The sequence below is a fragment of the Schistocerca cancellata genome, chromosome 5 (genome assembly GCF_023864275.1).
Source record: "Schistocerca cancellata isolate TAMUIC-IGC-003103 chromosome 5, iqSchCanc2.1, whole genome shotgun sequence".
In the NCBI taxonomy this organism is placed as follows: Eukaryota; Metazoa; Arthropoda; class Insecta; order Orthoptera; family Acrididae; genus Schistocerca; species Schistocerca cancellata.
Window position 1 is genome coordinate 624,745,860 of NC_064630.1, and position 15,281 is coordinate 624,761,140.

At 39.0% G+C, this 15,281-nt stretch overlaps 1 protein-coding gene across 2 annotated transcripts in view; it reads right to left on the bottom strand.

Annotated features, from left to right (window-relative positions):
• Window positions 1–15,281, bottom strand: part of LOC126187439 (RNA polymerase II-associated protein 1) — a 266,874-nt gene that overhangs the window by 62,184 nt on the left and 189,409 nt on the right. For both annotated transcript variants that reach the window (XM_049928519.1, XM_049928518.1), the window contains exons 13-17: window positions 6,084–6,155; window positions 5,884–5,990; window positions 2,409–2,607; window positions 753–893; window positions 496–620 (exon numbers count right to left, since the gene is read on the bottom strand). In XM_049928519.1, the coding sequence (XP_049784476.1) occupies window positions 496–620; window positions 753–893; window positions 2,409–2,607; window positions 5,884–5,990; window positions 6,084–6,155 (644 nt within the window). The remainder of the gene's footprint in view (window positions 1–495; window positions 621–752; window positions 894–2,408; window positions 2,608–5,883; window positions 5,991–6,083; window positions 6,156–15,281) is intronic.

Sequence of the window (15,281 nt, forward strand, 5' to 3'; positions counted from 1 at the left end):
AGGCTGAAGATGTGTCTGGAGATGCCCCGCACACAGCGAGAGATTCTATCTACTGCTTGCCTTCTAGTTTATCGTTGTAGCTAACATAAAGGAACTCAATCTAACATAATTTTATTTTATTAAATAATCCACATTTGAGTGGTCTCTCATGTTTCATCAGAATGACCAATTAATGATGTGCTTCCAGATATTCTGTCGAGCTGTTGTTTCCACCTTACGCAAAATATTTTAAAGACCGATCCAGCCATCTATTTCAGGGGCTAGCAAGTTTTGCTGTTATGTGCATTCACTGCCTGGACTCCAACCAGAACTTGCTGCACCTGGAATAGAGGGCTCTGACAGTTGTCAAAATACTGTGGATAAAATGGAAACAACAACTTGGCAGAACACTTGGAAACACACCTTTAGACACTCAAGTAGTTTCAAAAACAAGTAATTGGTTTTTATTATACTTAAATATAGCTCAAAATTTATTCAGTGCTGTCAAAATTTTACCTGAAATAATGTGGATTGAAAACAATCTTTTTCAATAATTGTTTCATCAGCAATTTGTCATTAGTAGGGATTAAACTCACCACCTTAACTGATAAATTATGCAGTAAAGCGGAAATATTTGTATCCTGAAAGAAACAAGTGTATCATTTTTAGAGTAAGGCAACAAAAACATATACGACAACTTCATACATCAAAATGCATTCACTGACAAAATTTACTTGTCCCCTAACATTCGTGAATTCTCAGCTATTACATACCTTGTTGTGAAATAAGAATAGCAAATCACATAAGAAGAAGATTTCTATCCTGGTAAACCAGTGATTTACGAAGTTCAGTTTTTGTGTTACCAGATCACTGAGATAGTTTACCATATTTTCATTAATAAATGATGTGCATATCTGAAATAAAGCAATGGAAAAATGTTTATAATATGTTCCTATAACACACACAATTTTTTACATCAGCACTGACTGGTCACTTAAATAGGAACTTTTTAAGGATTCACCCATGATATAAATTTTCTCTTCCCATATACTTCTGAATTTTTATTTTGCTTTATTCTTTTTGCATCATGAAGTCAGATAAACCATTGTTTCTGGAACCAAGGCAAATTGATGACTGTAGGGGGCAAGCTGTGCTTACCACATGTCAGTGAATGACGTACTCAATGATCTAAAGATATTTGTGAGTGAACAGGTGTATCAATTGGCCAGTTAATCATATAGAAACAACTGGATCAGAACTCATACAGACAACTTTTAATAAAACAGTAGAATCCTTATTTTGAAATTTTCCAAAATTCAGCTTGTAGGGTCAAACTGGAAAACAGAAAAAGTAAGGGAAGAACAGTCAGCCCAAATCCTGGACTAAGATGGCAATAAGGTACAGGAATAATTAGAACCCTGAAATAAAAGCCCTGATGCAAATTCCAGAGTATTCCTAGTAATGAACTGTATAAGGCTGACACAAAAAAAATGATTGGTAGATAGGTACATAAACAAAAACTGAAACATGGAATGCCAACTTACCTACATCAGTGCTTTTTCAGAGTGCGTGAATGTGTGCGCACTCACACACAGAGCCGTACACAAAAAATTTGGCCAAATTGTTGGAACATTGCAGGTGTGTGTGTGTGTGTGTGTGTGTGTGTGTGTGTGTGTGTGTTTTCCAAACAAGAACACACATATAATTGTGTGATCATGTTCCAGTTCTTATTTATGTGCTTATCTGTTGGACAATACCTTCACTATATAGTGAGTGGCCATTTATGCTCATTTCGTAGTTTGTTTCCACTAAATATTATCCAGCACCATACTGACAAGATATTAACAAAAGGAAAGGAATGGAATAATATGCAAACAATGAGGTGACAAGTAATGGATGCAGGAGGATGAGTAAAAACAAACAGGACAGAAGTTAGATGCCAGACACAAAGAAAACACAAAAAATGGTAATAATAAAGCCCCACAGGCCGAAATGAAGTATGCAATTAAAAGTGAGTGGACGACAAAAACTGTAGATTCTGTCTGTCAACACCCATTGTTTCTTTATCCAACGAATGGGGACTATCTCCAATACATACTGTACGTGTACGCACATACTCTTTTTTTTCTTTAAATTTTTCCTTTAATTTTCTGAGTCATGATTACAATGATACTGTCTTTCGATTCATACAATCATGAACAAATGAAATGACATATGACATAATTTGAACACAATTTATACTTCCAAGTGCAAAGCAAAATGTATCAAAGGGTAAAAACACTATCCAACAGCATGTTGTCACTTGTGACTTACTATGGGAAAGCTGGTAGAATTTTTAGTAATGTCCAACTGACAATGATTTGTTGAATGACTGATTCTGCTACAACCTGGTATGCCAATATCACTGTCTTTTTATTTAATAAACTCACCTTTGCGCATAGTCCTTTATGAATACTAAATGCATCCCTTAACAAACACGTCAAACCTCCGAAGAATGGGAAGAGAGATGAGGCTTGCAGGATAGGAGTAACTTTTTGTCCACCCCACAAAAGACCTCCTAATGAAGGCAAAGCTTCAGGATCACGTCGCGTGCCAGAAAAGCCCTTGTACAGCAAGCATGAGGTCCGTCTAGGCAAAACATTAAATGACAGAGATAAAAAATATCTTTTTTTCAATAAAACAAGAAATATAAAAATAATTCCTTATGGAAGTTATACTATGATGACTAAATTAAAATATGATTTAAAATCCAGATGTGTGACAAGAAATCGTACACTGTGGTTACCCTGAATTTGAAACATGTTTTGCAACAATGTTTGCAGCATTGTTTGCAGTCACTAGAACATGTTGCAAATATGGAAATAGCTATATGTGGCTGTGTCAGTGTAGATGATGGGAGACACTGTTTCCGGCCTGCTACCGCTGAATGCCAACTGTATGTCACTAATGTTACAACTTATTTCTGCTAACATGGTATAGAAATTGTGTTGCTTCAAAGAGCATGATAAGTCTAAATATCTGTTGTCATGTGAAGACAATATACATTTGATGTGATCGTACTCTACGGGATACAGCCCAGTGAAATGTGTGAAATGCAAACTATAACAATTCAAAGTTAAAACAGAACTCAACAGAGGTAATCGCTGCTGTGCTCAATGTCAGCAGCAGTGATATATAAAATAAAGTGAGATCTCTGTCAAGACAGAGAAGAAAAATTGTATCAGATCCTCTCTGAAACTGCAGGTGGTAAGTGAAGATCTCAGTATACATAATTACAATATTATGAAAAGGATAGTTACATAAAATGTAAATAAAACACACTTCAATAATTGGAGTGTCTCTGAATAACCCTTGAACCAATGCTTCACAAACTGCAGGAACTATCTGAGATATGGATGGGTGGCTTTAAATATGGAATAAATGTGCAGAGCTTTGAAATGAATATATTATTGCTGATAACCAAAGGTGAACAGCAATTGTCTGTTTCAAGGGAATTGCTTTTCTGAAACCTGTATCTTTCTTTGAAACAAATGATTATATCAGATTTGTTAGATTTTAAAATTGGCAGTGACATCCTAGTGAAATTACAAAAAAACAGCACTTTTTTCCACATTCGTTCAACATATTATTCCCACCACATCCTCTATAGTATATTTTTGTCCAGCACAATGACTACACCTTTGTCTTCATCTGTTTATATTGCTAAGTATTCATAATGCAGTACCACATTAATTAATTGATTCTTTATGCTGGGCATAGTGTAGTACACAACAAAAATATACAATGTGAATACACATACAGAACTATTTATTACTAGCATGGATGGGGACATAAACAAGAGATATAGCTGCAAACAGTTTTGGACATGATCGTAAGTACTGTTGAAAACAGAAACATGTTTTCAAATTTAGGGTAAATGTGGTTTTACATATTTAATTTTGTTTTCTTACAAAAAAAAATGAAAGAATTGGATCACAGTTTTGTCAATTCTGTGTCTTACTCAAACATTCAATCCCACAGAAGTTCTCCACTTCATTCTAAAACACTTCATTCTAAAACAAATACATCACAAGCAATAGAAACAATCAGCTGCAGATATAAAGCAGAAGATATTTCAAGGAATATGAGCTTGTTTCAATACTTTTGTAAAGTTGGAGTTAGAGAGAGAGAGAGAGAGAGAGAGAGAGAGAGAGAGAGAGAGAGACCAATTCAACTGTAGCACTGAGAAAAGCTACTACATCCAGCATTAATTGGACCCTTTTTGCAAGCAATAGTTCCTGTAAAATTTACTGGGCAAGGTGTGATTTATCTCCAAAATTCAACCATTTATATTCATGCAGGTAATGCTCTTTGGAAACTGCTCATTTTACCTTTTTATTCATTTTTCCTGATTTTCTTGCTCAAGTCTCTCCAGTTCACAGGTTATAAGTTTTGGTTCATTACTTAACAACAAATAACAGCTGATTCAAAAAGAAGAATGAATTTCAGTTGTTTATTACAAACTATAAAAGATAGACACACATTGTGCATGTCACAGGATAGAGGAAGGTTCAAAGTTTTGACAAAGTTGCGCTGCTTTTTGTTTGTGGCAACATGGTGACTACACCCCAAGACAATTCATTTACATGGAAATTTGTGCAAAGACAATTCATTTTTCAACTGCAACACACATACCACCATCGATTCAACAAGAAGCTGCCTCTGCACAAGCAGACTGGCGTGCAACATTCTAAAAAGCTGGTTGCATTTGCAAAGGGAAGAGCACTGGTCAGCCATGCACATCCGATGAAAATGTCAAGCATGTCTGACATGTGTTCCCATTGAGTCTTCAGTTGCCTGCATATATAGCCTTACAAGTTGCAGTTACTACAGCAATTGCATCCTGGCAAACATAACGAAACACATAAATTTTGCATTTCAATTCTCCGGGGTATGGCAGAGGACATTTTTTCCATGTGACTCATCTTTTTGGACAAATCAACATTTCATCTATTGGGTAAAGTAAACCACCATAATGTAATCATTTGAGGGGTCACAAAATCCTGGCGTTTTCATCAAACATGAAAGAGAGACACAGAAACTGAATGTGTTTTGTGCTGTTTCTGTTCACGAAGTTTATGGACCTTCCTTTTTTGCGGAGGAAACTGTGACAGGAATGTCACATCTTTACACGTGATGGTACCCTGCCTCACTTTCAGCTTGAGATGGCACATTATCTTAACAACACTATCCCACAACAATGGATTGCAAGAGGTGGACAACAAGATCTTGTTCATTGCTTCTGGCCTCCCAGGTCACCAGTCCTCACAACTAATGATTTTTTTCTGTGGGAGTACTAAAAGAAAGTCTTTGTCTCACCTATAGCAGCTACTCTTCAACAGCTGAGAAACCAAATTGTTGAAGCTGTTGTTTCAATAAAAAGGGACATGTTGATTTGTGTGCCAAATGAAATGGACTACCATTTTGATGTTTCTTGAGCAATGCATGGTGCTCATGTTGATTGTATGGTGTAGAGTGTGTGTGAACACAAAACTTTGAACCTTCCTCTATCCAGTGACATGCACAATATGTTTCTGTCTTTCATAGTTGTTCTGCAATAAATAAATGAAATCTGTTCTCTCTAGCTTTATAAAACACTCTGTGTATTCATAATTTTATATAATGCCTACAGTGGTACCATATTTAATATTTCACTTTGTTATCCAGTACTCAGATTATCAACAGGTGACTATTTGCACCATTTTAACATTTCATACTATACTGTTTGTAACCTAAATATTTACACAATCAGTGATTTTTTCATTCATTATTCTGTGTTGTACAAAGAAACTTCATAAAAAGTTTCACAGTCTGTGATCTATTTAATTTTATACATAAATTTCAAAAAAATTACAGAGCACTCACTTTATGTCTTTTGTAATGTTTCCATAGTTGACACTTTGTAGAAACGCGGCAATCTTACTGCCTACAAGTTTTTCAATTTGCTCCAGTTGTGACACCATATCATTTGCCTTTGTGATAAGAATAAAAACATAGTTTAGTAAGAATCACAAATCCACTTGTTTGGAGAAAGTAGTGTTATCATTCTTGGACAGAAACCTTACCATATTTTGACAGCAGGAGTACATGTCTGCTAGGCAGCAGAAGTTAGCTGATAACAATTTAAAACCTGAAAACTATGAAGAAAACTTTTATTGCTTTGTTGTTTATATGTTCATTTCATTAGGAAAATATACATATCATCCATTTCAACAAAAAAGGACACACAGTTATTTAATGTATTTTATAAGCAAAAATTTTGTGTAATAAAACCGAATTCCAAAAATAGTTGCTACAAGCTGAATATAAAGTACAAATTTAACTTGCAATGATTATTAATTTAATAAATACAAGCAGCCTGTCGCAAATGATTACTTGTTCCAGCAGTGCTGATTCTCATTCTTCTGAGCCGCTCTTTTTTTATTATTAGAAGTTAAATTGTATTTCATTTGACCCAAATTCTTGTAAGTGATCACAAGCATTTGATTTGTCTTGATTCTTGTGAACTAAATTTACAATGAAAATCAGAATTCTTCTTTTTATGATTCTCTAACAACTGGACCCTAACATGTGATTTGGTTCAATTTCTTTAGAGGAACTAACAAGGATGTATTCGAGTATTTCTTCTTCTGTTTACAACTTCTGAATGTGAAAATGAGCACTGCTCCAAAATAATTTGAGATGACAAATATTTTACTTCCTTCTAGATTATGCTTCTTCCAGAGTCATTTCATGAAAAGTCCTGTAAGATGGAGAGAAACAGCTTTCCACATTGTTCCTCATTTACACATCATGGGTGAGTAAGGTTAAAAGAGAAACTAGTGAATCTACGAACAATTGTTCTTGCAGTTAGTTACGTACTCCATTTTTGGAGTATGAAGTATGGTTGTCTGATGTTTCATTTCTGCATAAAATTTTCATGTATAAAACACCTTTCTTTCTTGGCAGACAATATGCAAATATTCTGTACAGTCCAAATGTCCAAACAATATGTAGTAACTTGGTTCTTATTAAAAAATAATAAAAAAATTTTTTTTAAACATCAGTCAATGAAGTCTACACTAGTCCCCAGATATATGAGTACATTAGGAAAAACTTCAGTCAGTGAGAGAAGTAGGGTTTTAAAGGAAGTTTGGATTGGTTACCTTCCACACACATTACACAGGTGTTAAGTTTTTATGTAGAGTATACAAGCATCAGACTGCACAACTGAGATGGTTATCACACTAGACTCGCACTTGGGAGATGGAGGTTCTGTATGGTTCCTCTTTCTTGATTGCAGTTAACAACGGAATGCTTCCTCTAAAAAGGACACAATCAATGTCAGTTCCAATTTCAACCTAACAGACATTCAACAATTTAATATTTCCCTTTATATACCTCACAAGAATATAAAAATGAGAGTTTGCAGTACCTTCTACTAGTGTACTTAATATTTTAAAGACAATTCACAAGCACATTTGGCAAATGTGGAGATGCATCCAGATACATGTTCTGTGCTGTAACTTCCAGCGTTACCTGCTGCTGTTACTACGAGAAATAATGCTTTTGTCAATAGTGAATTGTTTTGATTTTACTCTGATTGTTCTTTCCTTAATGAGCACATTTATTATATTTATAATACCTTGGGCATTTGGGACTGTGGTACACAGTTTTCCCAGTGATATTTTCTTTAAGTTAATTATGAACAGACAATGATTTACAGCAAATCCTTCCAGTCCTACAACTATTTTTTTCTTGTCTAGTAAGTGTATCAAATCCAATGCCATCAGCTTGGACTCAATAATAAAAATTTTGAAGAGATTAAAACAACAACTTGTTCTTGAGAGTTCACAATTTCTCACACCCTTGTCTCAGCTTATTCCATGATGATTCATTTTCAGAATGCACAGTCACTGATAAATAAATTAATATAATCAGTTTCATTATTAATCGATATTGTGATGTCATTCATAAATATTTTCAGACTGACGGTAAGTCATGAGAATGAACAGCCATCTGCATCATTTTCTCTGCACTGAGGTTTTTCAATCACTAGCAGCTTGTTGATACTGGGATGTGACATATCAGCATTTCAATCACAAAGTTTTGATGATTTTATATGTAGACATAGGTTGGATTGAGCAGGATTATTTATTCTTCAGCTTGATGGAAAATTTTAAAATTTACTGAATAGTCTCTCAACACAGTAGTAACAAATATCTACGAGGTGCATTCAAGTTCTAAGGCCTCCGATTTTTTTTCTCCGGACTGCAAAGAGATAGAAACATGCGCATTGTTTTAAAATGAGGCCGCATTCATTGTCAATACGTCCCAGAGATGGCAGCACCGTACGGCAGATGGAATTTTACCGCCAGCGGCGAGAATGAGAACCGTTTTAAATACTTAAAATGGCGACGTTTTCCTTACTTGAACAGCGTGCAATCATTCGTTTTCTGAATGTGCGTGGTGTGAAACCAATTGAAATTCATCGACAGTTGAAGGAGACATGTGGTGATGGAGTTATGGATGTGTCGAAAGTGCGTTCGTGGGTGCGACAGTTTAATGAAGGCAGAACATCATGTGACAACAAACCGAAACAACCTCAGGCTCGCACAAGCCGGTCTGACGACATGATCGAGAAAGTGGAGAGAATTGTCTTGGGGGATCGCCGAATTACTGTTGAACAGATCGCCTCCAGAGTTGGCATTTCTGTGGGTTCTGTGCACACAATCCTGCATGATGACCTGAAAATGCAAAAAGTGTCATCCAGGTGGGTGCCACGAATGCTGACGGGATGACCACATGGCTGCCCGTGTGGCATGCCAAGCAATGTTGATGTGCAACGACAGCATGAATGGGACTTTCTTTTTGTCGGTTGTGACAATGGATGAGACGTGGATGCCATTTTTCAATCCAGAAACAAAGCGCCAATTAGCTCAATGGAAGCACACAGATTCACCGCCACCAAAAAAAATTTCAGGTAACCGCCAGTGCTGAAAAAATGATGGTGTCCATTTTCTGGGACAGCGAGGGCGTAATCCTTACCCATTGCATTCCAAAGGGCACAACGGTAACAGGTGCATCCTACGAAAATGTTTTGAAGAACAAATTCCTTCCTGCACTGCAACAAAAACGTCCGGGAAGGGCTGCGCGTGTGCTGTTTCACCAAGACAACGCACCCGCACATCGAGCTAACGTTACGCAACAGTTTCTTTGTGATAACAACTTTGATTCCTCATGCTCCCTACTCACCTGACCTGGCTCCTAGTGACTTTTGGCTTTTTCCAACAATGAAAGACACTCTCCGTGGCCGTACATTCACCAGCCATGCTGCTATTGCCTCAGCGATTTTCCAGTGGTCAAAACAGACTCCTAAAGAAGCCTTCAACGCTGCCATGGAATCATGGCGTCAGCATTGTGAAAAATGTGTACATCTGCAGGGTGATTACGTCGAGAAGTAACGCCAATTTCATCGATTTCGGGTGAGTAGTTAATTAGAAAAAAAATCGGAGGCCTTAGAACTTGAATGCACCTCGTATATCTGTAAGATGGCTTCAATAACAACACAGTCAAGTAGCAATATCATTAGTTACCATCGGTTATTTGTCATTGTTTGTTCTATTCCCACCATTTTATACCTAATTCATAAAACCAACTACAAGCCAGAAATCAGTTTTTTACCCTTTTTTTGCATAGTTAGCTTCTAAAATACTGGTAATTGCTAGCACAGTCAAAAAACACATGTATGCACTTACTTCTGAATGACATCACTTCTGGATGACAACCTCATTCACTGAAGAACAAAAATGCTTAAAATAATTTAGGAGTAGAAGAGACCACTCAGCAAAAAAAAACAGAAGTGTTGAGCCACTGACAGGCATATGAGAAAGAATGAAAACTTTTCTATCATTTGTAAAAAGTCTTTTGACAAGCTAGAGTAAAAGTGTGTACACACACACACACACACACACACACACACACACACACACACACACACACACACACACATACACCTAACTGTACCATCTGGACACAATGACAGGATTGCATGTCGGCAGCTGGATTGGGGTGATGGTTGTGTCAGATGGGGTCGGTAGAGGGAAAAAGAGGATGGAAGCAGGATCAAGGTGGATGGTGGCTTGGTTGGAAGCACCAGATGTGCAGGACAAGAATGCAGGAGAAAGGGGTGACAGCTGCAAGGGCTGGGTGTGCGATTCACACGCACTGCAGCCATAGAGGTGTGGCACATGATGGAGATGATATGGAGGTGTGGATTGGGAGGGGGTGACAGGACAGAGGAAGTGGGGAACCATTGAGTACAAGGTGTAGGGACATTAGCTTATCAAGATTTAAGGCAGAAGTATTATGGCACAGAAGGATGCAATGCAAGGGTAACTAGGATTAACTCCCAACTACATAGTTCAGAAAAGCTGGTGCTGCGGGGAAGGATCCACATGGTATGGGTTGTGAAGCAGGCATTAAGTTTGAGCACATTATGCTCAGCAGCATATTGTGTCACTGTGTGATAAATTGTGTTTATGACGACAGTTCGATAGAGGCCATTCAGTATGGTTGACAGCTAGTTGACGATTACTCTCACATAAAATGCCGTGCAGAAATTGCAGAAGAGCTGGTATATGACACAGCAGCTTTCACAGTGTACTGAAACGGCAATTTGGGGCATACTGCTTTCTTTCTCTGCTGAATGACAGAAGGATACATATTTCCATTAAGGAAAATTTTACATATTATGATGTTTAAAAAAATTACTTCATGAGTGTGTCTGGTTTATTTTGCATGTTCATACACGGGGATCAGAGCAACACTGCCACGTGCACTTCACTGGAAGAGGACTAGAGCCTAGCTGGTCAGAGAAACACCATTGTTCAATGGCCAAAGACCAGTAGAAGAACCCGCCATTTTATTCAAGTCCCTATGTCATTTTTGTTTTCCCTAATTGTAAAAACAAAAATAGCTACATAAGGAAATCATGCATCTTTCTGTCCTGTTCCATTCTCTTCATGTTTAGTCATGCTTGCTGCTACTTGAATGAGAATAAAGTTTCATTGTGGTGAATACTGTATGCTATTATACAGGGTGACAATTATTGAACTATATGAAGAAAAAACGTAAATTAGTTACAAACTATGGCACACACACACTTTATTCAAAATGTAAACATCACTACAGATATTTGGATTTTGGTTATCACACGTTCAATATACCTGCCATCATTGGCGATTATGTGCCACAAACGAATAGAGAAATTCTGCATGACCCACTGAAGTGTTGGAACATCAATGCTGTCGATGACCTCCTGAATGGCTGTTTTCAGTTCAGCAATGGTTTTGGGATTATTGCTGTATACCTTGTCTTCCGGAGAACATGGTGACCATCCAATGTCCATGCCAGTGGCCTCTGGGTACCCCAGAGCCAGAATGCGGTCCCCACATTGCTCCTCCAGGGCACCAAATACTCTCCTGCTTCGATGGGGTCGAGTTCCATCTTGCATGAACCACATCTTGTCAAAATCAATGTCATTCAGAATAATGGGCATGAAATCAACTTTCAAAACCTTCACGTATTGTTCGGTAGTCACTGTGCCATCACAGAATATCACACCAATTATTTTGTGACTGCAAATTGCACACTACACTGTCACCCACTCAGGGTGAAGAGACTTCTTGATCATGAAATGCAAGTTCTCAGTCCCCCAAATGTGGCAATTTTCCTTATTGATGAACCCATCCAAATGAAAGTGGGCTTTGTCTCTAAACCATGCATGCATGCGCATGCTAATTTCCATCACGCCCCACAGCCAACCACGGAAACCATCCAGAAGTTATTATGATGTTTTTATTTCATACAGTTCAATAATTGTCACACTGTATATACTAAGTTATAATAAACCAATGGGAACTTATTGTGTGGTGATAAGTATATTAAGTGTTGAATTTCATGAAAGTAAATATCATCCTGCACCTCTGAATTTCAAATAACTATCCTGCATCATAATGGTCATCGCAGGGATTTTAAAGAAAGATAAGTGATCAAAATTTTGACTGCTGCAGAAAAGATAAAGATAACAAGATCTTTGGTCACTGCATACTTGAATGAAACAAATTACAAAGAAAATATGAAATAATTAATATTTATGAAAAGAATTACGCTGTATGTGATACAGTCTGGAGAAGCATAATACCTACAAATTGTGCTTGTGCAATTCATATATATATATATATATATATATATATATATATATATATATATATATATATATATATATATATATATATATATATAACAAAGATGATGTGACTTACCAAATGAAAGTGCTAGCAGGTCGACAGACACACAAACGAACACAATATGTCTCCAAATATATGTCTTCAAATATATGTCTTCAAATATGTCTGCTTGTGTCTGTATATGTGTGGATGGATATGTGTGTGTGTGCGAGTGTGTACCCGTCCTTTTTCCCCCTAAGGTAAGTCTTTCCGCTCCCGGGACTGGAATGACTCCTTACCCTCTCCCTTAAAACCCACATCCTTTCGTCTTTCCCTCTCCTTCCCTCTTTCCTGATGAGGCAACAGTTTGTTGCGAAAGCTTGAATTTTGTGTGTATGTTTGTGTTCGTTTGTGTGTCTGTCGACCTGCCAGCACTTTCATTTGGTAAGTCACATCATCTTTGTTTTTAGATATATTTTTCCTTCATGGAATGTTTCCTTCTATTATAACTATATATATATATATATATATATATATATATATATAATAGAGGGAAACATTCCACGTGGGAAAAATATATTTAAAAAGAAAGATGATGAGACTTACCAAACAAAAGCGCTGGCAGGTCGATAGACACACAAACAAACACAAACATACACACAAAAATCTAGCTTTCGCAACCAACGGTTGCCTCGTCAGGAAAGAGGGAAGGAGAAGGGAAGACAAAAGGATATGGGTTTTAAGGGAGAGGGTAAGGAGTCATTCCAATCCCGGGAGCGGAAAGACTTACCTTAGGGGGAAAAAAGGACAGGTATACACTCGCACACACACACACATATCCATCCGCATATACACAGCCACAAGCAGACATTTGTAAAGGCAAAGAGTTTGGGCAGAGATGTCAGTCGGGACGGAAGTACAGAGGCAAAGATGATGTTGAAAGACAGGTGAGGTATGAGCGGCGGCAGATTGAAATTAGAAATTAGCGGAGATTGAGGCCTGGCGGATAGCGAGAAGAGAGGATATGCTGAAGGGCAAGTTCCCATCTCCGGAGTTCAGACAGGTTGGTGTTAGTGGGAAGTATCCAGATAACCCGGACGGTGTAACACTGTGCCAAGATGTGCTGGCCGTGCACCAAGGCATGTTTAGCCACAGGGTGATCCTCATTGCCAACAAACACTGTCTGCCTGTGTCCATTCATGCGAATGGACAGTTTGTTGCTGGTCATTCCCACATAGAACGCTTCACAGTGTAGGCAGGTCAGTTGGTAAATAACGTGGGTGCTTTCACACGTGGCTCTGCCTTTGATCGTGTACACCTTCCGGGTTACAGGACTGGAATAGGTGGTGGTGGGAGGGTGCATGGGACAGGTTTTACACCGGGGGCGGTTACAGGGGTAGGAGCCAGAGGGTAGGGAAGGTGGTTTGGGGATTTCATAGGGATGAACTAAGAGGTTACGAAGGTTAGGTGGATGGCAGAAAGACACTCTTGGTGGAGTGGGGAGGATTTCATGAAGGATGGATCTCATTTCAGGGCAGGATTTGAGGAAGTCGTATCCCTGCTGGAGAGTCACATTCAGAATCTGATCCAGTCCCGGAAAGTATCCTGTCACAAGTGGGGCACTTTTGGGGTTCTTCTGTGGAAGGTTCCGGGTTTGAGGAGATGGAGGAAGTGGCTCTGGTTATTTGCTTCTGTACCAGGTCGGGAGGGTAGTTACGGGATGCAAAAGCTGTTTTCAGGTTGTTGGTGTAATGATTCAAGGATTCCGGACTGGAGCAGATTTGTTTGCCACGAAGACCTAGGCTGTAGGGAAGGGACCGTATGATGTGGAATGGGTGGCAGCTGTCATAATGGAGGTACTGTTGCTTGTTGGTGGGTTTGATGTGGACGGACGTGTGAAGCTGGCCATTGGACAGGTGGAGGTCAACGTCAAGGAAAGTGGCATGGGATTTAGAGTAGGACCAGGTGAATCTGATGGAACCAAAGGAGTTGAGGTTGGAGAGGAAATTCTGGAGTTCTTCTTCACTGTGAGTCCAGATCATGAAAATGTCATCAATAAATCTGTACCAAACTTTGGGTTGGCAGGCCTGGGTAACCAAGAAGGCTTCCTCTAAGCGACCCATGAATAGGTTGGCGTACGAGGGGGCCATCCTGGTACCCATGGCTGTTCCCTTTAATTGTTGGTATGTCTGGCCTTCAAAAGTGAAGAAGTTGTGGGTCAGGATGAAGCTGGCTAAGGTAATGAGGAAAGAGGTTTTAGGTAGGGCGGCAGGTGATCGGCGTGAAAGGAAGTTCTCCATCGCAGCGAGGCCCTGGACATGCGGAATATTTGTGTATAAGGAAGTGGCATCAATGGTTACAAGGATGGTTTCCGGGGGTAACAGACTGGGTAGGGATTCCAGGCGTTCGAGAAAGTGGTTGGTGTCTTTGATGAAGGATGGGAGACAGCATGTAATGGGTTGAAGGTGTTGATCTACGTAGGCAGAGATGCGTTCTGTGGGGGCTTGGTAACCAGCTACAATGGGACGGCCGGGATGATTGGGTTTGTGAATTTTGGGAAGAAGGTAGAAGGTAGGGGTGCGGGGTGTTGGTGGGGTCAGGAGGTTGATGGAGTCAGGTGAAAGGTTTTGTAGGGGGCCTAAGGTTCTGAGGATTCCTTGAAGCTCCGCCTGGACATCAGGAATGGGATTACCATGGCAACCATTACATGCAGTCTCCCATCCTTCATCAAAGACACCAACCACTTTCTCGAACGCCTGGAATCACTACCCAGTCTGTTACCCCCAGAAACCATCCTTGTAACCATTGATGCCACTTCCTTATACACAAATATTCCGCATGTCCAGGGCCTCGCTGCGATGGAGAACTTCCTTTCACGCCGATCACCTGCCGCCCTACCTAAAACCTCTTTCCTCATTACCTTAGCCAGCTTCATCCTGACCCACAACTTCTTCACTTTTGAAGGCCAGACATACCAACAATTAAAGGGAACAGCCATGGGTACCAGGATGGCCCCCTCGTACGCCAACCTATTCATGGGTCGCTTAGAGGAAG